Below are 24,720 nucleotides of genomic sequence, written 5' to 3'. Positions count from 1 at the left end.
TGTGAATCATTTTAAAAGCGCTTGGTCTCGAGCGGCTTCGTAGTCCAAACATTTTATGAGGGAAAGGAATTGAATTTGACAAATGTTATGCTAGAAGCTAGCCACTAGCTAGTTAGCGTGTTTTGTTCGATGAGTGCATTAGTCACAAGTTTTATTTTGGCTATCCGCTAGCTAATTAGCCGCCGACTAACCAAGCTGAACTTTTTTCTGAACGAAATTCAGTTTTCTGCTTTTCCCGTGAGAGGTGTCCACCCGTCTGCTTTGAAAAGAAGTGTTGAATGTTAGCTTCTGGCTAGCCTTACGCTACATGAGATTACAAAGCACGTGTTTGCACTCTTGCTCTCTGTTTTCGGACCACTTAAAATGCACATGGCCATTTAACAAATTACGCCCATTGTTAATGTCAACAATGAAGCCTCTGTGGGCTGCATGAGAAGCCGTAAATTCCTCAAATTCCGCCGTCAGAACACAGCGTATTACTCAATACAACGATTGGACAACTAAATCCAACATAATGCTCCTACTGTCTTTTTGCCTCAATGTCAATATTGTTGCGTCTCAAATGTTGCCATGCAAGAGAGCCTTGAAATATCGGACATACAAATAAAAATAGATATGGTAATCGATAACTAATTCCACATCGGTGACTACAGCAATAAACAAAAGTTTTAGAACTTGTGTAAATAACTTTATACAAGAAGTTGATGCAAAAAAAAAAAAAAAATAGAGATTTCCTGTTTGACTTCTTCCTTCTTGCGCTCGTCTTGAGCTAGCATGTCTGCCAAGGGCTGGGGGGATTTAAAAGGCACTTGGCTGCTAGATTAAAAACGAACAGGATTACGAAGAGGAGGCGGAGGACGCCGGCTTTTATTTTTAAAGCATGTGCTAACATGCATGAGTTCTCCGTGGGGATCAATGAGGCCTCCGCCAATCTGTTTGGGGTAGGGACGCACTTTTGTTGTTTGGGCGCTTGCGTCATGTGTTTGTTTGATCTACGCAGGTTTGATTGGAACGGACTTTTGCCGCATAAGCGTTTTGACTGTAATCCCGACATTGTTGTCTCGCTGTCCGACATGTCACGCTTGGTAGCAGCTAACATCAGCACATTGCAAAAAAACAAACACCGGACGACATATTTTTTCACGTTGTCCATTGAGCGGGGTTGTGTGTTTATTATAAATTTTGGTGACCCCTGTAAACATTCATGCAGATGTGGCAATCTCAATAGTCTAAGTAGAAGCACAGAAAAAATGAAAACGAATGGATTTTTTTTCTCCTCTTACTTTTGGCAAGGTCAGATTGCCGATTAAGATTAGAAAAATCCACCCAGGAGGGAGATAAAAAGTAACCCGGGTTATGATCCAGTGACCTCTGCTTTAAGACTTAAATCCCCCCCTGAGGCCATCCCGTCTTATTTGGGTCTGACAAAAACTGTCTCTAGAATTGCTCATTGGGCCAGTAAAATACAGAGGTCTCCCTCAAAGTGTGACTAGATCCGCTACGTGTCCACATTTTCATTTTTAGAAAAGTCCACTGATGCACTGAGCTCATGATGGAATTTGTACGTTGCCACCTTCTCCACAAGGGGGAGCTATTGGTCTGCATGCTAAAGTCGACTCAACCAACCCTTCTGCTTGTAGTCTTTAGGGGTCCTTAAGCAAAATTAGATTCCTGCCATTAATATTATTGTGGCCAACTAAAAGTTTAAATCAAGTATTTTACACATTTGCTGTAAAAATGCCATTCAATGTTTTATTTGTGCTTTATCATGAGCAACAACCAACAAATTCAGATATGTACAAGCAACCTCAAATATTTAATTCCTTTTTTTTTTTTCTAATCTACAGAAATGCCCATAATCCAAACATGTACCCTAAAGCAAGTGCCATGAGTCTGCCGATTCTGTTATGCTCATCTTGGCCACCCGGTGGCAGTATAAGATAAAGTGAGATACTGTACATGGAGGCGGGCTCAGCGCTGTCTATGTGTGTTGCTTCACCATTTGTGTTCAAATCCTCGTTCTCACACCATGACACTGATGTTAATCGTCAGCCCATGTGTCTCATTATGTCTTTGCATTAAGATAAACAGACTTTGAAGGCGTCTATTTTTTTTCAAGTCAGCTAAGTGCTCTGACGCACGAGCGGTTTGATAAACACTGTTAACGGGAAAATGCAGTTTGGGGGATCCTGACCTTAACGATTCAGCATTTGCTGGAAATTGCGAGGAACAAAAGGACTTATCGTCATTTTCAGAAGCTTCCTGACCACGCGGGATTGTGCGTCTGTCCACCTCCTGCCGCTCGATGACTAAATAAACAACAGCAAGCGCATTCTGCGCGAGGCTGGCTGACTTTTTTTTGATACGGGAACAATCGAGCTAAGTGTTGGCCATCCATGCGGTTTCCTTTGCATCTGTCAACTCTTCAGTGATTCTCAAAGTGCACAGTAGCTGTGTTCGGGTACACAAAAGTTGTTGGCTAGTTGTTAGCTGTCCTGTCCGGTCCTGTCATTTGAAAGGCAGACTTGTTCCTTTTCAATTGAAGCTTTGTCCACCTGAATGGAACCAACGAAACCCTAGTAGCTGTTTTATCTTGTAAGCAAACCCATTTGCGTTTCACATCCATAAAAGCACGCTGTTCTCAAATATCTTCCTTTGTAGTCTTTATCTGCGATTGTTTGTTTTTGTTCCTGGTCGCACAGACAAAGAGAGTGAGAGAGTAGTTTTGCATCTACTTTGACTGTGATACAATGGGTGCTTTCTGCAATCAGGGAACACTAACTAGCCTTTTTTTTTTGGTGTGATAAAATTCTTTCTGTCTACCACACTGGGATGTTTTCTTATCCGTCAGGATACACGCTCACACACGCAGTATCTCGGACTTCTGGGATCTCGTTGTGGGAAAAACTTTTGGTGAGGAGAGTCGAGGGGGTGAGTGGGAGTGTTCTAAAGGTAGAGCTGCAGGGACAGGCAGGACATGAGCAGCTGCAATCTCCTCAGTCTACCCTGTGGAATGTGTGGACAATGGAGGACTTTCAGTGCAGGAGGACTTTACTGTGAGAATTTTTTTTTTTAAACTCTTACTCACTTGAATTTGTGAGAGAGATTTTAGAGTAGCGAGAAAAAGATGGCCGGGATTACCAGGAAGGGATCCGGGAGACGGTCGTACTACTACAGATTCCTGGGCAAGTCTCGGCTGCAGCGTCAGCGCAGTCGCTCTCGCAGTCGAACCCGGCCGGCTGCAAGGAAGGGTAATAAACGCAGTCGAGGAAATAACATCTTGTCACTTCTCCGTATCACTGTACTCGACTAGATGTCAAAAAAGACTAGTGGGAAAAAAAAGGTTCCATTCAAGTCCTGTACTTTCTAAAAGTATCCATCTGTAAAAAAAAAACCTGACTCTGGAATTTACCAAAGTCATAAATTATTTTTTTTTACTGACATGCAAAACTCATTTTGATAACTTGTCTCAACAAAAAAATAACTTTGAGGAGTGGAACAAAAACATGACACCAAACTGCTTGTTGTTGTTTGAGAGCTAGCTAAAATGCTACAATGCTCCCATTTTTTTTCCCAAAGATTTGCGGCATAGTACAGGGCTCCACCGAACACGACTTGCCGTTACACCCCGAGTAATCGGCTCATGGCAGTTTGCCGTTGCCATTCGCACACCGATGCTACTTCTCGGTCACCGTGGCAACAGTTGACAGACGATAGCTTGAGGGTCAACCTGCCTGTTCGGGGAGAGGGGGGGGAAGGGTTGGCCTCCTTTTTTGTGCGCTGGCACGTCCGTCTACTTAAAAGTCTCTTAGAGAGTAACGAAGTAGCAATTAAGGTGTCATCAGTGTACCTCCAAATGTGGAAGTACACACTTGAAAAGTTGGCAAAGTACAAACTCAAGGCTGTCGCTAAGTGCTTGTCGGTTCTGCCAACGATGAAAGCTGTATCGAAAGGCTCGCGTTAACAAAAACACGCTTTTCCTCCATGCCAGTTCGCCGTCGTCGAGGCCTTCATCTCGACCGAGGTCGCTCTCGCGAGCGCTTCTCGACATGCTCGTTATCTCTGCGGCCGAGGCGTGAGCTCACGTGTTATTGTTTTTGTGCGCGTGTAGATGGAAAGTCTGTTATCAGTTGCCTCCGTTTCCTCTTTCTTTCTCACTCGCCCGGTTGCTTATATTTGCATAGCGAATGACGACGTGCACACAAAAGCAAGCCTGGAAAATAAGAACAAAAAAAGTCTTTCAATCGAGTCACTGTAATATTTTACCCAAATGATCTAAAACCGGTGAATCAAGTTAGAATCGTTTGTATCTGCCAACTCGAGTCATCGAACCAATGCGACCGAATCATCCTGAACTTCAAGCTCTCGTCGTTCCCTGCTGTCTCAGCCCTCGAGCCTTGGGTAAATGCTGGAGATGGTCCAGATGACGGTGCTTTTTTTCTGAGCATCGACTGCCATAACGGCGACAGGTGCAGGCTAATCCCTCCTGTAATCCATAAATATGGACTCGGATTATACACAAAAGCGAGGCTGCGCTATTCACCGCGGATTTTGCATAAACACCAACTTCCTCTGCCTAACAGCCACTGCTTCTTCCTCCAAAAACTTTTGTCGAGTTCCCAAATTCAAGTTCATCAATCACAATTGAATCATATGAACGGATACCAAAGCGACTCCTTTTGAATCCATTCCGACCTGATTCTCTTGACTCGGCCACCGATTCTGCTAACTTGTTTTGTTCTTCCTTTTTTTCCGCGAGCCATAAAGCTGAGCAAAAGTCTTCCTGTTATGTGTCTCGTGACCTCTATTACACGGATCACCGTTCAAGCGACGCGTCGCTAATGAGAACTCTCTTTCGGAGGAGCCCAAATTACCTTGCGTTGCGTCGCTCCGTGATTGACATTAAGGCAACACATTTAAATTCAAGAGACGGCCCGCAAGCCCCTGGAGGCGAGTCGTCTCGCACCTGAAAGGTAGGAGGGAGTCGGGTACAAAGAAACTTGCTGACAGCTGTGTGCGTTTGTTATTTTATTTATCCGACCGCACATCTCGTTGACCCGTAGAGGATCTAAACAAGGCGCCCAAGTTTTGACAGCTTCACGAAAAAACAACACATTTTGAGTTCTGTCAGACAGACGGACTCAAAATGTGTTGGGTTTTCATTTTTTGGGAGGGGGGTGTCAACTCACAAGGCTCAACCACTGAATCATAAAACTAAAATGAGCAGCATGGAACTTTATAAAGTACAATAAAATCCATAGCAAGTCAAACCAGACCCTGAATACAAAATACGATTTCCCCAGACTGAACTCTAAATTATTTCTAAAAACTTGCATATCACTTTTTTTTGTGGTTACCTAATAAAGGTGCACCAAACCCCTGGGATTCCTTCCGCCGAGTAAAATATTCTAAAAATCCAAGAAATAAGCCTAGTCACTACAGCGCCTGTATTTTTTTTAGATCTATTTAGAGATGGAAGTCAGACAACTTGAAAGTGTGCGTGTCTGTGTTGCTGTCATAACACAAGACTCTTCATTCTCTTTGCAGATTTTTTTTTTCATCCCTGAGGGTGTCAGCTTCTTGCCACACTCAGGCTGCTGTTTATTATTTTCATAATTATCGTTCTCCATGTACGCCGCCGTCCGTCCGTCCGTCCCGCGACGGCGTTTGGTCTACAACATCTCGCCTTCTTTTCTGACATTTTACCATTTCGGTCGACAGTCTCCTTTTGTTTTTGCCGTGGAATGGAGCAGCTGTTGTCGGTTAAAAGCGGCAAACAGCGAGGCGGTTTTCCACAAAACGAGACAAATATTTGCCTGGGGTCGTAAAAGACGAGATTGTTGGCGGGGGTTGATGCATGTTTATTACGGTGGATGCGTTTAGGACCCGCCTACCATGGGTCCAAATTAGCAATATAGAGAGACCATGGAAAAAGAGTTTTTCAATATGTATTTTTTTGTCCAGTAATGAAGTATTTGTACTTTTTTTACTCCACAAAACTAGCAAGACTTCCTGCGACGGTCGTTTGCAAATGGGAATGTTCCGTGTCGGTCGACCTCGCCTCCGAGCATTAAGCCGGTGTTGGGTCGGCGCGTAGAGGAAATGTGCGGCGTGACCCATATTAGTGAATGTTAATGGAAGGAAGGAAGGAAGCAGGGGGAGAAAGCAGGCGCTAGCGATAGCTGGACGCCCAAGAAACCGATGCTCGCTCGTCCCTTCAAGTGTCTTTGGTGCTTGTGTGCATGTTGTTTCAATTGTAGTTACAAAAAAAAACGTTTTACAGTAGCTAACACTCCCCAATCCAGATGGGGCTCCAAAGGAAAAATCTGACTGGACAGTAAATCTGTTCGGTTTCATGTTTACGTTGACACCGAGAGCCGAGGTGGGCGTTTTGGCAACGGAAGGCGGCAAGCTGCGCAGCCAGAAGCCGCCGTTCCTTCGTCTGCCCAGCCAATTTACGACCCGCCGCTCGTTCCGTCAGCGGGCCCGTTAAACACGGCTAATTCGGTGCAAGTTAGCAAAAAAGGCGCCGCTGCTGACGACGATGGAAATTTTGAATGTACAAAACATGCACTTTGGTACTCTTGACGCCCACCTAAACAAAAACATGTTTAGAGTACCACATGTTTTACTTTGTTAGCTTGTTGCTAATGCTAGCGAACAGCGGGGTGCTCACATTTATTTTACTGATACACGTCTTTGTTTTGTTTTCTGCAGAGTCGCCTCCAGAGAGGTCCGGGCGCCGACGCAGCATGCCCGGCAGCCCGACGGACAAAAACCCGCCCACCATGGAGGCCGCGTCGGCCTCTGCCGCCGCAGCCGCCACGCCGTTCAGAGTCACCGTGAGTACTGTGAGTCTGTCTTTTGCTTCTTTCGTTCTTCTTTTGGTCCCGACAAGTCTCAGCCTGGCCTCCAGATGGACGTGATGTGAGCCCGACTGGCTTTGATGAAGTGGAAACGCAGTTTTTCTTTTTATGTTCACCGCCGAGGCTTCGGGCTCGCGCGTGGCTGCGCAAGTCCTCCGCAGATTTTGCTTTCATTTCTCCCTGCGTGACATCAAAGCCGGTTCAAGCGAGCACATGCCGCTCGGTCAATGTGCAACACGCACGCACGCAAAACACACGTAGGCGTCGTTTATCGTGTTTTTTTTTTTATTTATTCCAGCGCAATATGCAGCGCGCCACTTTTAATTCCAAAGACAAACAGGCGGTTAATTGAGTGGAAAATTCGGTGATGAGTCATCAATTTGAAGCTAATTAGCAATTAGCAGCGGGTATTTGCATAAATAAGAAACGAGCCAGGAGGCGCAGCAGAGGTGAAGTGTAAATACTAAATGTGTTTACAGAAAAGCTGGATGTCAAATTGACCCATTTTTCAGTGTAAAAAAAAAAAAAAAAAGAAAATATGTATCGGAAATACATTTTTAAGCTCTAGCCTTTTGGTATTTTGACTTGTATTCTTGCTAATACTGTAAACGAGCTGAACGTGAATCCACTTTGTCGTCTTAAAGGGATACATGTTAGCAACCCTGAGCTCCACCTCCCAAAATTCACATAGCATCACCCCCTGGAAAGTTTCAAACCAAATGTTTCCCACCAGTTCTACCCATGCCGAAACAAGAAGTCGGCCATTTTGTTATGAAACAGCCATTTCAGGTGAATTCACTATACTTTGACGACTTGGATCTTGACTCCAAATAAGTCCCAATTGGATGCATGACTCCAAAACAGCTGGGCCTGTGTCTTCGAAGATTTTTTTTTTTTTTGTCGTCAACCTTTTCAAAAACATTGCATGCATCCTGAGATTTATTGCTGTTTTTTCGCTACGTTAATTATAGGCCTCTCCATATACTTATTCCGTTTGGAAAACCTTTGAAATGTTATGCGGGAGCTCTGTACTGTAGATGGTTGGATCAGTGCATTCCTGCTTTCAGCTTTAAAAAAAAAAAACGCCCTCTCAATACTCTCTCTCTCTCTCCTCACGGCAACATCTAAAGTGCTCCTGTGCTAAATCTGTCAAAATGTTTCTCCGTCACCTTGTTTGGTGGAGACGACACTCGGAAAGGAAGCGGCGCTCCAAACTCCTCTGCTGTCTTCAAAGTTCTACTTCCCTAATATGGATTAAAAATAAATACATCACAAACAAGGCGTAAATGCCAGGATAGTAGTTTGTGTCCGACTGCAACCTCAGATTTCATATCCCCAAATAGAATATTGTTTTTAAACGATATGCCAGCTGTATTTTGATGGAATTTCTTGCCATAATTTGCCATCATTTTTCGCTATTACACGTCAACATGTTGTAGGAGATGTTTTACTCCAAGCCAGTAGGGGGCAGCCTATGACTTAAATTGGTTGATAATACAAAGGCTCCTTTTGACACATTTCCTGAATTTCATCGTGTTTTTCATAGCCATTTTATTGCTGCATTCACTCTTGTATGGCTGTCATGTGCTTTTATGTTTTTAATGACTCCTGTCGCTTTATTTTAAAGGTTTATTCAACCAGCAGTCATTTTCGCCGTCTATATTATTTCTTTACCAGGCCACTCAATTCTATTTCTGTCCCCTTTTTTCTCAGCATGATTCTCGCTCTTTTTTTTTTTTTTTTTTATATTACATCCCCTCAGCATATGTCTTTTTCTCTTGTCGTTTTTTCCATCGCAAATTAAATGCACTTTGCAGCACCGCCGACCTTCTGTGGCGATGGCTCCCCACCTGCCTCCGGCCCCCCTGGGGTGTGAGTGGGGTTAATGTAGATGTCAGTCATCCATTCGGACTGAATGAAAGTGAGAGAATAGGCTCCGCTGAGAGTGTAATGACAGGCGCAGCAGCCCGCACTTTTTCTTTTTACCTTCCAACAGCGGGAAGAGGACAAGGTTAAATAACATGTTTGCATAATTCAAATGACGAGATCTTCTAAACAGGTATTTGGTTTAACGTGTATGTGTGTGCTGAGTTGTGGTGAATATTTTTTTTCAGTACAGTTGAATGGTCCTGAACTAAAATAAAACCCTCAAATTTGTGGATAGATTTGCAAGCGCACTCATTGATTGATGCTTATTTGTTTTACACAGAAGTGAGTGTCATAAAGTAAAAAATTGGTTAGCGAGGCTAACTGCTAATGTCACCAACCATGTGTTTATATCAAGATTGTGTCGTCGACTAATCGGTTTAACCGCTCGTGTGCAAGGGATTAGGCAACTCTGTCGAAGCTTTGAAGAGGTTATTTACAAAAATGCTATTCCGAGCATGTGAGCTTGATTGAAACATATCTTTGTTGGATGTTCTTAGCTTACTCGAGTTGTTACCTGGCGGCAAACAAAAGGCCCATGTTGTTGTGCCTGTCATGAAGTTGCTTTCTAATTATGGCCCAAAACCCGAGGCGACCTATGCATCTCTGGCGGGTAATTACACAGTTGCCCTAATGAGCCGACCATGACGGACGACAGTGTATCGTATGACTACCGTGTGTGTGATGCCGCTGAACGATCGAGTGCAGTGGTACGCCAATTTCCAACCTTCAAGCAACTATTCCCTAAGCATACATGAAGCAACAACACAGAGTAGTAACTCACAAATATGTCTTCTCGCATTTAGCTAAGCATCGCTACGGACCGCTAACCCTAGCTATCTTGCTAATCTTGGCACTCGTTCATTGTCAGTGGTTATTGTTAATGCCGGTAACGTAATAGACAAACGCTGGTAAAAAGAAAAACCTCTGTTGCCTTTAGCTTAGCATCGCTACAGACAAAATGGCAGCTACCACACCAATGTTGACTATCATGTACTGCATTTTTAAGCTTTTCTTTGCGTTTGGTAATAAAAGTGGGAAGAAATCAATCTTCAAATTGAAAGCCAGGTGCTTTGAGCGTCACCAGGATGAAAATACTCGACAGTTGCATAAACACGCTACATTTAATTAGCACTCGGCAATCATCCTCCCGATTCAACCCCCCGCTTCTCCCGCCAAATGAAAGCAGCCTCGCGTCACGGCAAACACTGGCAGCATCCTGACACTTTTTTCTTTTTTCTTAATATTCTTCTCGCTCCAAATGCCAGCCGACAGTTGCCATGGCGACGGCGGCGCGCTTGGGGAGTGCGAGTGCAGATGTTCGCCAGGGTGAAAGTAAATGCATTCAGACAAAGACGAGTGGAAATAAAAAAACAGACGCAACGGAAGGCGTGCATCGGGCAAATTAGCGCTTGATTACTGTGTTTGAATCGAAAGCAGTCACGCCACCGCCATGATGTCATTAGCGGGGAATCACAACATGTAATCGGCGAATAATGGAGATGGTATGCGTCGCTTTAAGTTCAGGTAACGTCTTTAACCTTGTCCCGACTTTACTCGCCGGAAGATGAACAACGGGGCTCATAAAGGCAGGCAACGGGGGGCGCGCCGACTCTATTGAGATGATAAAGATGATGATGAAGAGCACTCGTAGCTTTGAAAGTGAATGTCATGTTTGCATGATTAAAGAGGATGCCTTGATTGGCTTGAGAAAAAAAACTGATTTGGATTATTTTGTTTGTAACACACTGCAAGAATACTGCAAAAAATAATGTGAATTTGATTGCGTAACTTTTTCCTGAGTCTGTGTTTTTTTTTTTTTTGGGGGGGGTGCCGCAGGGCTTCTTGAGTCGGCGGCTGAAGGGCTCCATCAAGCGCACCAAGAGTCAACCCAAACTGGACCGCAACTCCAGCTTCAGGCATATTCTGCCGGGCTTCCGCAACGTGGACAATGACAGGTGAGTCTATGACAAACCCTAGTCACCCCCCCGACCCCATCGTGGCGGTCGGAGGGGCAAAAACTGGTAGATGGGGCTGGAATTTCATACGCAGGGAATAAATGCCTGCTGTTATGTGCAGATGCAATTCAGGGAGCAAATCCACATTGCTCGTGTTATGCTTATTCATACAAACCAGTCCTCATTGGCCTCGCGTGGGTTGTTCTTTTCTTCCGGACCCCCGAGGCAGACTCGAGGGAGCGAGTTGCAGATGAGAAACAGAAGCAGCTGGACTCCCTAAATGAAATATTTATACATGATAATCAGAGGCTGGACACTCGCTGGCCACGTCTATATTTAGCTCAACACACACGCATTTTGAAAATCCCAAGTTGAACGCTATCAGAAAATCTGTTAAGATAAATCAGTGATGATGCTCATTTGCAAACATGTACCATTTTTGTAAAGCAGCAATAGCTCGTGACGGAGTCGTGTCAATAGGGGGCGCTGTCAGAGCGTGTGTGGGGCTGCCACATCCAGCCGTATAGCCAATAAAGTGATGACATTTGAAGGTATTAAATTATGTGAACACACCTCAGGTGTTGTGACCACAATATGCGGGATCAAGCCTCCCTCAGGTCTCCGTTAAACCTTCATGTGCTCTTTGTGGCCACTTGAGAATGAAGTCTGCCAAGCAGGGCTGTCAAACTCATAAATAGTAAAACCAGTTAAAATATTTAAAAAAAGAAATGAATGGAATAAAAATTGGTAGCAATAACTATTTTTTAAAAGTAAATAATTTTTTTATTTAGTAATGACACATGAAGTTGATGCACGATTCGCGGGCCACATAAAATGATGTGGCGGGCCCTATCTGGCCCCCGGGCCTTGAGTTTGCTACCTATGATCTAAATAAAGTCCATGGCAAACTTACCTAAGGGATTTTGTAAAGAAGAAGCTAATGACATAAAAACAAAGCCAATTTGGCTTCAATATTTAATATGTCGATTTTTTTGAAACCATCACAATCAAAGTCAATTGTAAATGTTACATCACGAACGTCTGCGCCGTGCACTCATCCGTCCGCCGCGGTCGCAGCCCCGCCGAGGCTTCTGTGAGCTTCTTTCTTCCTCGGCTCCCCTCTTTCGTTCTCTTGTTTGGGTAATGAGCTGTAATGGATGAGCCACGAGCGTGACGGGAATACCGAGGGCCTCGTCGAGGCTGCGGCGCACCCCGCTAGCGACCGCGCGACCCGACGCGGTCATCTCGGGCTCTCACGGCAATATCAATCTGTTCGTTGGGCACCTTCTCTGCCCCTTCCTCTTGGTCGAAACTCAGCTACCATTTTGAATTAGCAGTCAAATGAAATACAGATTTAAGGACTCACTCAACTTTTAAACAAAATAGTCAGCCCGAGCAAAATCAGAACGCAACCTTTTCATGATCTTCATTAAAATGCGACGAGACTCCGCGTCGCCATCGCAGCTTTCAAACGAGCGACGAAGGCTCTGTTGTCGTGATGGAGCATTTATGAAGCCTTCAAACGGCGCTCTTATCTCTCATCCTTCCCCTTCTGGGGCCCCATGTCTTTTTAAAGCTCCATTTAAAGCCGCATTCAGTTTCCACGCAGCTGATAAAAAATAAAATGTCGAAAGTTGAAGGATGTCGCGAGTCGGCTACCACTTTGAGGGATACGACCCAATTTCATGTCATTAGTCAGAAAATGTCTTCATCTTATACATGTTGAAATCTTCCTTGGCAAGTTAGCTTGTGTATTATAAAACACCACGATCAGGTAAAAATCTGCGCTATAGCTGCACACTATGAATGACGTCATTTTGTGTGTTTGAACTTCTCCTTATTTTGGCTGCATTGTGTTGATCCTATTTGTCCGGGAAAGAATGGGCTGAATGATGTCATATTTGATGACATCATTCAACACAGACATGCAGAGAGGCAATAGCAGGGCTGGAACTCTCACTCCCCATCGTCCATTAGCGCTAGCTCTACAAGTAGCCCCCTGGAAATCCCCTTTGTCCCCTCCCCTCCTTTTTTTTTTTTTTTTTTAAACTGCCTAATAAGTTGCCCTGGATAATTGCGTCCGACTGAATATAAACGACAACAGCTGACTGGGCCGGTGCAACTTGCACCACAGCTGACAGGACAAAGAGCACCAGTGGAGCCACAAGAAGGGTATGAGTAGGGGGCTAAGGGCGGGGCTATGCTCACCCATAGATGTGTATCTAAATATTTATTTATATGGACAGCTGACTCGATGGGTCAGCCATGTTGCATGTGGCAGACCAACTTCTGAACTAATAGCATCGCAAGCCATGTGAAATATTTTAGTATATGCCGCCGACCGCTAAAAAGCGACAGACGGGACATAAGCGGCCCCCCGGACCGTAGTTTGGATATCCCATGTCTATGGATCTCCCCTGCAGTGATTCATCAGTAACAAATAAACGAGCCAATCGTCACTTAGCCACATCTAACATGGCGCAGATGTGCACAGCGAGGCGTCTGTGCACAGGCAGTCTAGGAGCTGGCCTGGCCTGCACCACACACACATCCATGTGATAGAACACACCCTCCCTGCCCCCCAAGCCCCTCACCCCGGCCGGCCCCGCCCCGCCTGCCTGCACAGCTCGGCTCCTCCCCGCACAAGGAGACAGCGATGGGGAGGCGCAGTCAATCACTGACAGAGAAAGGGAGAGCTTGAGCCGCACGGGAGGACAAAAGGGAATCGAAAAGCGCCGTCGTCCACCCTCTCCCCGAATCCGAGCCGGGGGAAGTGGGGCACGTAGACGCGGGACTGGAGGGAGTCGCTGTGGCGGTCCGGCCGGATAAGGAAAAGCAAGGCAGGAGGAAGTCCAGCGACAAGGGGGGGGGAGAGACGGATAAACATAAAAGCATCCATCCCTGCCTCACGGGGGTTCTTCTCCTCCTCCTCCCCCCTCTCTCTCTCTCTCTCTCTCTCTCTCTCTTCCTGCATCCCCTCTTCCTCTTGTCCAGCTTCAGTCGCTCGCTCGCTCGCTCTGGAATTCTGACGATGCCTGGTGAGTTTCATCCCCGCCGCTTCACGTGCCGTCTTTTGGGTGTTTTTTCAAGGGAGGGACCGCATCCCCTTCAGTGCGTGCGTGCATGCGTGGTCATGATCTAATTCCCGCTAATTCCCAAGAGGGCCTCCCTTGCAAGGGAGGCATTGTTTGTCATTCCGCTAGAGGCGAAAGAAAGACATTTCTCTGCAGCCGGTAGGGGGGCCGCCACCGCCGCCGCCGTCCGTTCCCAGCCAAGGCGCTAGCGGGCCGAGGGGCGCAACACGTCGCGTTGTCGAGTCGTTACTGGTGATACTCTTGGTGGTGGTTAGTCACGGTTTTGTCTGGGCACCATTGATGACTCACTCGTACATTGTTGGATTAGGACAACTTCTCTTGCGCTCCTGATCGTAAACGCTTCGACGACTGCCAGTTCCGTCAAACTAGGTGAAGGTTCTGTCCTCAAAGACCTGAAAAGACAATCACACCGTAATCTTTGAGTTGCTCAAACAGAAGCCAACAAACTGGGACCTTTGCGTTAGAACCGAGCTAACCAAACCAAAACATGTGTGACTGTCCTGTACTTACAAACATTGCACTGGAGAGATCTGAGACAAACAAACCGCAATCTTCAAAGACTTCCTTGTTCCCAATGCAAAGAGACAAAATTAGCCTCTTTCATGTCCAATTTCTGTCAAATGGCCTCGGCCTTTGACGCCGTACCCAACAAACCGGGACGTTTTTGAGCTGGCCGAAGCAAAACAAAAATCTGCCTTTCACCAGGTGAACGTTCCGTCCTTAGATAAGCGATACCTTAGACAATTGATAAAAACCCACCGACGTAGTCACATTTTGCACTGCTTGCTTGCTTGAAGCAGCAAGATGCCTTTTTGCGCAATACTCACCAAAGCAGGACATTGCTGACATGGCCCCTCCACCAGCAGTCTGCTATGACCTATAAAAAAAAAAAAAAAAAAACTGTCTAACAGCCACAATTTCCTTTTTAGCAGAGAAGTGAGTCTCTGGAGTCAAATGTAACATCCAGGTCCAGTGTTTGTACCTTTCCCGTCTCCAATCGGCTTTCTTATTCCGCCCCTTCCCTCCCTCCTTGTCAGCGTAGCTCGTTATATAAATACACACGGCGTTGCAGTACGGAACCTTTCGGTCCAAAGGTCGAGTCGCGTTCGGCGTGGCCATCTCCGATTACCGATTGTGCGTCTCAGTCCCGGCGCTTGGAATCAGGCTAATGGGAAGAAGACGGTGCAGTGGTCTGTGTAAAGGAGGTGTAATTGCTTGTAAGGTCAGGTTGGACTGGAATGGATTAGTTCGAATGTGCCACAACCCCCCTGGGGGGGGGGGGGGGGGATGCGTGAGAAAACGCTTCTATGCACATGAATAGATGCTTACAAGCTAAACAAAGCTTTCTTAGTTGGGGCTCAGACGCGAAGTCGTCTTTGCTCGGAGATGGGGAGGAAGATAGAAGAAGTGACAAAGCAAAAAAAAATGAAGGTGGAGAGCCTGGTGCCGTAATTCGGTGTTGCTCTCTCCCGCATGACCGACCGGCTACGCTTATGTAATCGCCTTCGAGGATCATTTTGTGTACGCTGGGTAATTGGGCCTCAAAATGCATCCGTCCATTTTCTAAAACTCTTCTTGTCCTCATTAGGAGGACAAACCAGAGCCCAGCTCGGATTCGAATGTCAACATTTCAAATGTTCTCTTCATCTTAAGTGACGTTTTGGCTGGGATAGCTGCAAATGTTTGAATATCAAACAAACAGCTTTTGCACACTCTCTAGCGTCCGTCCGCTCTTCTCATTGATCAGGTTCTTCCGGGAGAAGGAACTGGACACCGGCATTGCGATCATTGGAGCGATACAAGATCTTGACAGATTGAGTATTGGGCCCAGTTTAGGTTTTTTAACCCCCCCCCCTCAACAGCCTGAGGTTAAACTAAATAATTAAAGCGGTACTAATGGCAAGGCAGAAAACGGCTGAAGTTTATTTTTATTGACTATTTTATTGACTATTAATGCAGCAATTTTTTGGGGGGTTAACCTTGCGTAGCAGAAGTATCTCGCCCCAGTGTTGCCTTTTCCCAGCAGCTGCGTCCCAAACAAATGCCTTGTGAGCTATGACATCATCACAAGCAGGGAGTGGAATGAGGAAAGCCCCCTTACGCCACCCTTCCCCCCAAAGCTGGCCTCCGCGGTTAACCATTTACCGGTCGGCGTTTGTTGACCCGCCACGCCAAAAAGCTGTAATGCTGGCTTGCCGGACATGTTTTCCCCCCTTCTGTTTCCTGCTATGGCGGAACCAAGGAGGGAGGGGCTCGACTTCCTGCCAGGCTGACTCGCGCTCCATATATGTCCTTGGGAGATTGGCTGTCACGCGGCTTCGGCGTCAGACTGGAAGCACTTTGGAGCGCTCACGCTGTCCATTTTAAGAGGAATTGGATCCGAGTGGATGCAGAAATTTAGCTCGGACATTTTGATAGATCTTGCCAGGCATTATTGTGCCCTGCGAACGTAGCCAAATCTTCTTTCACCTGTTCGGTAGTAGAACCAAAAACAGCAGTTTCTGAGCAAAAAGTAGAGCAAATTAGTTTTTTTTGTGGGGTTGTGTGTGTGAAGGAACATGTCAAGCAGACTTTGACTTTGTTTGCTTTTCTGACAGCTCAAACTATCAAACCCAAAGACTGATAACGGACTTTTGATAACAAAAGAATTTGACAGCTAAAAGAATTGATTGTGATTGTGCCTAGTCTTTTCTCCCAATGGCAACCTGGTCGACTCCCAGCCATTTGGAGCGCTGTCTTTTTAAATGTTGAGAGAGGAGTGTTGTGTTGCTAGCAACACACATCCTTCGGGGAGCTTGTGCTCAGAGGGGCAGAGGCTCTTTCTCCCATTGCGTTTCCCAGGACCGTCCGTAACGCAGGTCGGCAAAAAGCCGAAGAGGAAAAAAAGCAAACAAGCGACATCTGCTTTTGAGGAATGCGAGCCGCTCCAGCGACACGGGAGTCGCGCTTCCGTCCTGGAGAGACTCCGCCGCACCATGTTTCATTTGTTCAGCAGCAGGGTGTAAGTGTGCCTTTGTGTCGGGAGCTCATCCTGGGCGTGGGAATCTGCCGGGAGTTGTGCAAATTGTAGTCCGTGGAGGGATCTATGTCTTCACTTTTTAAAAGCTGTTTCATGTAGTAGTTTTGGGAAGAAGAGCAAACGGGCTGCATGACAGAGAGGAAAAAAAAAACCAAGAGCATGTGCGGGCATGACAGCAGAAAATATTCAACGCTGCAGGCAATGCTGAATGAGAGAGGCGGTCGCTTCCTGAATCAGACATGTTGATGATTCAAACCCAAATACTGAGTCTGGAATCGAGAGTTTGAGGTCCGTATTAATGTCTGGACAGCAGCCACTCTGTAGAAGGACAGTTAGCGCGATCCGGGAAACTTTGAAGACTCATGCGATTTGACTTGTGTGGAAACACACCAATGGGTTCGGGATTCAGTTCACTGACTCGAGTCTAACGTGACTTGACTCACATGGAAAGCAGACTCAAAGGATTTGGTTCACTGATGCGAATTAGCAGAATCACATGGTAACACTGCAAACTTTGACTCAATTGATTCGATTCACGTGAAAATGCAGCAGTGCATTCAAATGATTCGGTTCACTGAATCACACGGTAACGCTGCAGACTGATTGATTGAATCGACATTGAAACACCGCCGAATATTCAGTGGATTCGATGCAACGACTCACTTAGGGGAATCACATGGAAGAAACGATTCAGACTTGCGTGTTGACTCACACGATAAATGGCGGGTCTGTGTGCATATTATACGCATACATATGGAAAATATCGGAAAAATCACAACAGCCTGTTAGTTGAAGGGCAACGAGTCAATAGGTTATCAGCCAGCAGAGCACGTAGGTGTTTTGTCAACAACCCCAATAGCAGATGTCAGAACAGTGAATACATCGGGAGGCCAGAGGTCACACTAATGACTGCGCACTCAAAGCAGTGAACTGAGGTCAAGGGGCAAAGGTCGAGCTAATCACGGGCATCACACTGCGGCGTACCGGCGCTGGGTGTCATGGCAACAGTGAGGGATTGAAAGCAGCCTGCTGGCAAAAAAAGCATCACATATTAAATTTTCATCTGTTATATTGCAATAGCTAAATTTGTAACCAATAAGGATTCCGAACAGGCTACAAAATATTACTTGTGGCCAACAACACAGATGCAAACGGCGCATAATTGGCGTGTTTTTTTGTTGCACCAACTTGACTTTCAACTAGTAGGTACCAGAAAGCGCTTGCGTAACGGCACCATCAGCGCTCGAGGGTGCCGACGGACAGTTGCACGGCCAAAGCGATTGGAAAGACGACTGAAAGCGCTGCTTCTCACTTCTTGACCTGAATATTCAATCAGCCTTGTGGCAATGGACAAAGGCGGAGGAAAACACAAGAAGGGGGGGGCGGGAAAAGGAGGGCACCGAATTTCTTCCCACGCAGCAACACTCAAGGCGCAATACAAGCGGCCCATTTTTGATTTCCATCACTTTGTTGAGTTTTGTGCCGACTCCATTTAGCCGAGTGTACTTTAGTTTGCAAGACTTGATCAGCTGAATCGATAGTCTTTCCTTTGGTGGCCTCGCAGGATGCACAAATTTGCTTCTTCTTCTTCCCAAGGCTTCGCTAGATGCATTAGTCAAGCCCTCGCTCGCATCGCTGAGTTCTCCTCCAGCTCGACAATCACGTGGACGCTACTCATAATTTTTTTTTTTCCCCCAAGATACTTGAGTAAAGCGAGCAGGTTGCTGCCCAGACACTCTCGGGATCCATTACTCAGCTTGGCTTACACATAAGTGAGTTTCTATCGAGCACGGGGCAGAGGAAGCAGGCTAATGCTACTCCATCACTGGTAAAATACTGAAGTCCGGACGAGGATCTTGTTAGTCATCGTCGCTATGTTATGACTGGATTAGACGTCACCGGTACGGAAAGCCGTTTTTCATTTGACTGAACGATATTGTCCACTCTCTAAAAATCCCTCGATTAGTGATTAGGAAGTCGGGCACGGTTGACTGCTTCCCAGCTTCATTTTATTGACGTTGCTTGCTAGCAGGAAGCGTTTCTAACATTAATGCTAATCAACGTACTCATTTGATGGCGGCGATGCAGCAAGCGGCGTCCATTAGTTGATGATGATGGCGTCGAGGATGATGATGGCGCGGAAGGACTCGCTCCAGGCGTCCTTGCACTTTCCTCCCACGCACCGGCTAACTAGCGCGCGCGGCGCATATGCTAGCCCTCCCGCCGACTCTATTCCGAACTTGTTCTGACTCACTCGTTGTCCTCTTGTCTCTCTTCTTAGATCTCATCTGATGCCAAGGCTGAAGGAGTCTCGCTCCCATGAGTCACTGCTCAGTCCCAGCAGCGCTGTGGAAGCTCTGGACTTAAGCATGGAGGACGAGATCATCATCAAACCCGTGCACAGCAGCATCCTCGGGCAGGACTACTGCTTCGAGGTGAGGATCTCCGCTGTGCCATTGATTAAAAACAAACCGATTTGTTTTCATACTGGGCAGTACCGAATCGTGTTCCCTAGTGAGATATCGAAATAGCGCCTTTAGCTCAAACTGTTTGTGTGTAGCGTCGGTAATGCTAAGTTTGCCGAAGGAAAAAGGCCTCCACGCTAAGACTCGAGCGAGCGCACGGCGACCGGCGGAGGCTTTCTAAAGATTACATAAAGATTATAACGCTGAGAACACATTAAGCACTTTAAATCGTTTTTTATTTGGATTTTGGATTAGAGCGACGGTGATGTAACCAGCTCTCGGGGTGAGTGCAATCTGAAATGATTGTGCTTTTTTTTTAATGGCTGGTTGGAACTAAAGTGCAATGTGGGGGTAATCTGTTGCTTTGCCGGCGGTAGGATTTAACCTCTTGATAACCGACTTTAATTTGCAACATGCTGGGAAGAGGGCCGCTGCCTCTGATTAGCACCGCGAGTCACATGCGGCGGGCGGCGCATCACGCCTAGCGCACACAAGCGCTGCGAGCGGAGATCACGAGAGGGTGGCGAGCCGGGCGTGCATTGAAGAATTGATACGATTGGCAAAAGCAAATACACGAATGTGGTGCTGTAAAAAAAAGGTGAAAAGAACTCGCAGTTACCTCGTTAGCTAGGTGCTAATAAGCAAGCACAATCATGTAAGCGATGTGTTGACGTTGACGTTTGTCCCCCCACAGGTGACAACCTCCTCGGGGAGCAAGTGCTTTTCCTGCCGTTCGTCAGCCGAGAGGGACAAATGGATGGAGAACCTGAGGAGAGCCGTTCAGCCAAACAAGGTGAGGAAAGAGGAGGCCTCCATTTCCCGTCGATGGCCGCTGCAGAGACACAATTTCTCCCTACTTGAAATCTCGACATGAAAACTCTCAACTTTGCTTTATTGACGCACCGGCATCTTTGCTTTTCATCTGGCTAAGCTTCTTGAGATACATATGATCACCTGGTGATGGCCATCATATGGACAAAGATGCGGGTTCCTCAAGATGTGTCAGTACTTCTGACATAAAAAGGCTCTTAAAGCTATTTTTCCCCCGACTTCAAATGGCGGTATTAGCAGGTGCGCTAACGGTCCAGGATAGAGGTGACAGCGTAATTGCTTCATTTTTTTCCCCCCCAATTGAGCATCTTTTCTCAACCACTTTTGCCGTCACCGGTCCGCAGGACAACAGCCGGCGGGTGGAGAACATGCTGCGACTGTGGCTCATCGAGGCCAAGGACCTCCCCGCCAAGAAGAAATACTTCTGCGAGTTGTGCCTGGACGACGCGCTGTACGCCCGCACCACCTGCAAGCTCAAGACGGACAACGTCTTCTGGGGCGAGCACTTTGAGTTCAACAACCTGCCGGCGGTGCGTAACATCACGGCGCACCTCTACAAGGACACGGACAAGAAGAAAAAGAAGGACAAGAACAACTACGTGGGATTGGTCAGCATTCCCGTGGCCACGGTGAGCGGGCGGCAGTTTGTGGAGAAGTGGTACCCGGTCAGTACGCCCAACCCCGCCAAAGGCAAGGCGTCGGGACCCATGATCCGAATCAAGGCGCGCTACCAGAGCATGAACATCCTCCCCATGGAGATGTACAAGGAGTTCGCCGAGTACACCACCAACAACTACATGCTGCTCTGTTCCGTGCTCGAGCCCGGCATCAGCGTCAAGAACAAGGAAGAGATGGCTTGCGCCCTGGTTCATATTCTGCAGAGCACCGGCAAAGCCAAAGTAAGTCTGATTTTACTATGGATATCAGAGAAGCCCAAAGTCAAAGTCCTGAATGACCCGGCTGGGAAAGTTGCCACGGCCCAAAAGTCAGAGTCTAAAAATAGCTCCAAAAGTTTAAGTTGCCGACGTGTCCTACCCCATAATGTTGAGACCTTCAAAGTCAGAGTGCCCAAAGTCAGTACTCTGAAGTTATGGCCCAAGAGTGAAGTCTTTGATGTCCAGAACCGTCTCGGCTGGATGATTGGCCACACCGCGGACCGACATGGTCCAGCAAAAAATGCAAGCGATATGTTTCACCGGGGTCCCATGGAGAGACTACCGGCGCACATCAAGGTTAAACATTCTTGTAGCGACTGCGGTGAACTTTTCACCCCCGCAGCTGTAGACAAGAGACCAGACAGGAAGGTGATTTCCTCCGGCGTGCACTTTGGAGCGCAGACTAATCCCGTCTGCGCATCCCCCCGGAGCCCCTTGCGACATTCCAAGCTAACATGGGCGAGATGCGCTATGAAGTCTTCCTAAATCCGTTCCGGGTTTTTACCCGACTGGAATTGAAAATTGATCGACGCTAAAAGATGCAGTCGCCTTCGAGATGACGATTCGACTTGCGTGCGATCGTTTGCGAAAATGAGCACACCCCTCCCCATGGCGTTCTGACCACTGCTTTTGTCCAAGGAAATGAAGACGTGTGGCAGTTGCGCTCGGAGACCAAAATAACCGGTTGTCTTTTGCTGCCTCATCAGTTGCCGTCTCCTGATACCGCAGAGGAGCTTTTTGAAACTTTCTTTGACTTGATCACAGTTTGTCGGCTCGCTGAATGATGAGCGCTTAAGAAGCCGTGTCTATCTTTGGCTGATTGATGAGGGAGAAGTGGCCACAAAGAGAGAGCGAGCGAGCGAGAGACGTTTGCATCCTTAATTACTTTGCGTTAATTCCCTCCTTTCGTGCAGAGCTTTTGGAGTTCCTTCGCACGTCCCGGGGCGGCTTGAGTCGGAAGCAGTGGAAGGTTGCTTATCGTGTCTTTTTGACTTTGAAATGAGCTAATGTTAGCGTGCGTGTTTGCGCAGCAGAGTGGAGATTACCGAGTATAAAAATACGCAACCGGGCTAAACTAATGTTAGCATGAGTGTTATTTATGTCTGCTCAACAAGTACAGAGGAAGAGATCAAATTTAGAAAACATTTTTTTTTCCCTATGGTGTGTCACTTCTATTATTTGTCACTTTAAAAAAAGTTCAGCCATCAGTCATTGCCACGATGATGGCGTCTCAGCGGCGGCCATTTTAAGAGCATATATGACTAATTCATCCGAATGTCATTTGAGTTCTCTTGGCGAGTAAGCCAGCTCGTTCACAGAGAGCATCTCGGGACTCTATTCATTAGATGCCATCAGCCGTGTCTTCATACCACCCTCCTCCTCTTTTTTTTTTTTGAGACAATCTTGATGCCTGATGAGATGTGGCAGCGATACAAAGCGAGTTCCACTTGTGCTTATTAGCGCCCAAGTGAGCGAATGGATGGATGGAAGCTGCACTTTCCTTTCAAGCCAAAGTAAAAGAATTGCAGTTCCTGAGAGAAAACTTCAGACAGTTTGTTGATGACCATGGTGGCGGATCTTAGTGGTCTTACTTGTTTTCCTTTCAGGACTTCCTGACAGACCTGATGATGTCGGAAGTGGACCGCTGCGGGGAGAACGAGCACCTGATCTTCCGCGAGAACACGCTGGCCACCAAAGCCATCGAGGAGTACCTCAAACTGGTGGGCCAGAAGTACCTGCAGGATGCTCTTGGTGAGCAGCCATGGCTTTTCTGCCACTTTACGTCAATATTGGAGCTTGTACACAGCCGAGCTTTGTTTGTTTGTTGGTTCTGAGCGCCTCGTCCCAACGGGACGATTGGCCGGGAATACCGGAGCTGCCTTGTAAATTATGCAGTAGTTTGTTTCACTTCGGCGAAACCGTTGAAATCTTTGGAAAGCTTAAGATAAAAACAAAATGAACAAATTCAACTCACGTCCCGCTTTATTGTTTTTCTAGGCGAGTTCATAAAGGCTCTTTACGAGTCTGACGAAAACTGCGAGGTGGACCCGTCCAAGTGCTCGTCGGGGGACCTCCAGGAGCACCAGAGCAACCTGAAGATGTGCTGCGAGCTGGCCTTCTGCAAGATCATCAACTCGTACTGGTGAGCAGCTCAAGACAATCCCGGCAGGCCGGCCAGCCGCGCTAAAACATCTTTTGTGGTTCCGTGCCAGCGTGTTCCCGCGAGAGCTGAAAGAGGTGTTCGCGTCGTGGCGGCAGGATTGCGGCAACCGCGGCCGGCCGGACATCAGCGAGCGGCTGATCAGCGCCTCGCTCTTCCTGCGCTTCCTGTGCCCGGCCATCATGTCGCCTTCGCTTTTCAACCTGATGCAGGAATACCCCGACGACCGCACGGCGCGCACCCTCACGCTCATTGCCAAGGTCACGCAGAACCTGGCCAATTTTGCCAAGTGAGTGCTTCGCATCTGGCACGTCGGGGGAGAAAAAAAAAATGGCGTCAAAATGCACATTATGTATTCAAAACATCCCAATCACACATCTTTCTGCTAGCTGAATGCTAACACACCATGCAAAATGCCATAGGCAGGCTAACGAATAGCACTGTTTTTTTATTCTTTCCATTTTTATTTCACGTTTATTTTGATTATTACTTTGTTTTATCAACGGGTGCTCAGGTTCGGGAACAAGGAGGAGTACATGTCCTTCATGAATCAGTTCCTTGAGCATGAGTGGAGCAACATGCAGCGCTTCCTGCTGGAGATCTCCAACCCGGAGACCATCTCCAACACGGCGGGCTTCGAGGGCTACATCGACCTGGGCCGCGAGCTCTCCACGCTGCACTCCCTCCTCTCCGAGGTGGTCTCCCAGATGGACCAGGTACACCATGGGATCATCACATACGTTTCTGAAGGCAGCAGCATCCTCGTGAATTGTTTCGTGAGCCTTGTTAGACTCGACACAATTTATTATCCATCGGATGGCTTAATATTACTATTCATCCTTTTTATTTTTTGATTTGAAGAAGCTTCTGGTGGTTGATTTACCACAGCTGCTGAAAAAGTGGAATCACGCTCGCAATTCATCGGGAGCTTTATCGGGGCGTCCGTCAATAATTTATGACGGCGTTACATAAACAGCGCGGAAACACAGAGCAGTGCCAAAGGCCCGGGGAGGTCGCAATCGTGTTTTTTGGGGACATTCGCTTCGGTGGCAGATGGGGAGGCTGCTAATCATGAGATAAAGTCTTCCATCTGCTGGGGAAGAAGAAAAAAAAAATTGAATAATTCAGACATCAGTCAAGTCAGAGTGGCTTTGTATTTCTGCGCTCACTCGAGCGTTCCAACTCTGGAACCAGAAGCTACGTTTGATTTTCGGCCCCAAAATATCGATTTCGTATACGTGTGAAATATTGTCGTCAGCCAGGATGCGCCACGGATCTTAAGCTCGCCGTTTCCCGAGGGCAGGTAGACGTCAGTTTCAGTCAGATGGCGGCCATCGCGGCAGAACCCCAAGGCGAATTAATTAATCCGATCAGCTCTTAGCGTGGTATGAATCATAATAGTGAGGGAACATTTTTCCTCTTGAGTTCCCCTTTAAATATGCATTCACACAATTAATAGAGTTC

General features: G+C 46.9%; 1 protein-coding gene across 12 annotated transcripts in view; it reads left to right on the top strand.

The window, feature by feature from the left end:
• Positions 1 to 24,720, top strand: part of dab2ipb (DAB2 interacting protein b) — a 36,718-nt gene that overhangs the window by 8,444 nt on the left and 3,554 nt on the right. For 4 of the 12 annotated variants that reach the window (XM_088392441.1, XM_088392439.1, XM_088392445.1 and 1 more), the window contains 9 exons: positions 6,718 to 6,851; positions 10,632 to 10,750; positions 19,146 to 19,299; positions 20,024 to 20,122; positions 20,505 to 21,059; positions 22,703 to 22,847; positions 23,094 to 23,238; positions 23,309 to 23,545; positions 23,771 to 23,972. In XM_088392441.1, the coding sequence (XP_088248567.1) occupies positions 6,718 to 6,851; positions 10,632 to 10,750; positions 19,146 to 19,299; positions 20,024 to 20,122; positions 20,505 to 21,059; positions 22,703 to 22,847; positions 23,094 to 23,238; positions 23,309 to 23,545; positions 23,771 to 23,972 (1,790 nt within the window). Of the gene's footprint in view, positions 1 to 810; positions 942 to 2,955; positions 3,252 to 6,717; positions 6,852 to 8,417; positions 8,926 to 10,631; positions 10,751 to 13,396; positions 13,789 to 16,499; positions 16,847 to 19,145; positions 19,300 to 20,023; positions 20,123 to 20,504; positions 21,060 to 22,702; positions 22,848 to 23,093; positions 23,239 to 23,308; positions 23,546 to 23,770; positions 23,973 to 24,720 lie in introns of those variants that run through there. The other 8 variants (XM_088392440.1, XM_088392449.1, XM_088392448.1 and 5 more) reach the window with 7 other exon arrangements.

The sequence above is a fragment of the Syngnathus floridae genome, chromosome 12 (genome assembly GCF_059516105.1).
Source record: "Syngnathus floridae isolate MCC-2025c chromosome 12, RoL_Sflo_1.0, whole genome shotgun sequence".
NCBI classification, from domain to species: domain Eukaryota; kingdom Metazoa; phylum Chordata; class Actinopteri; order Syngnathiformes; family Syngnathidae; genus Syngnathus; species Syngnathus floridae.
This window is presented reverse-complemented; position numbering and strand designations above follow the sequence as displayed.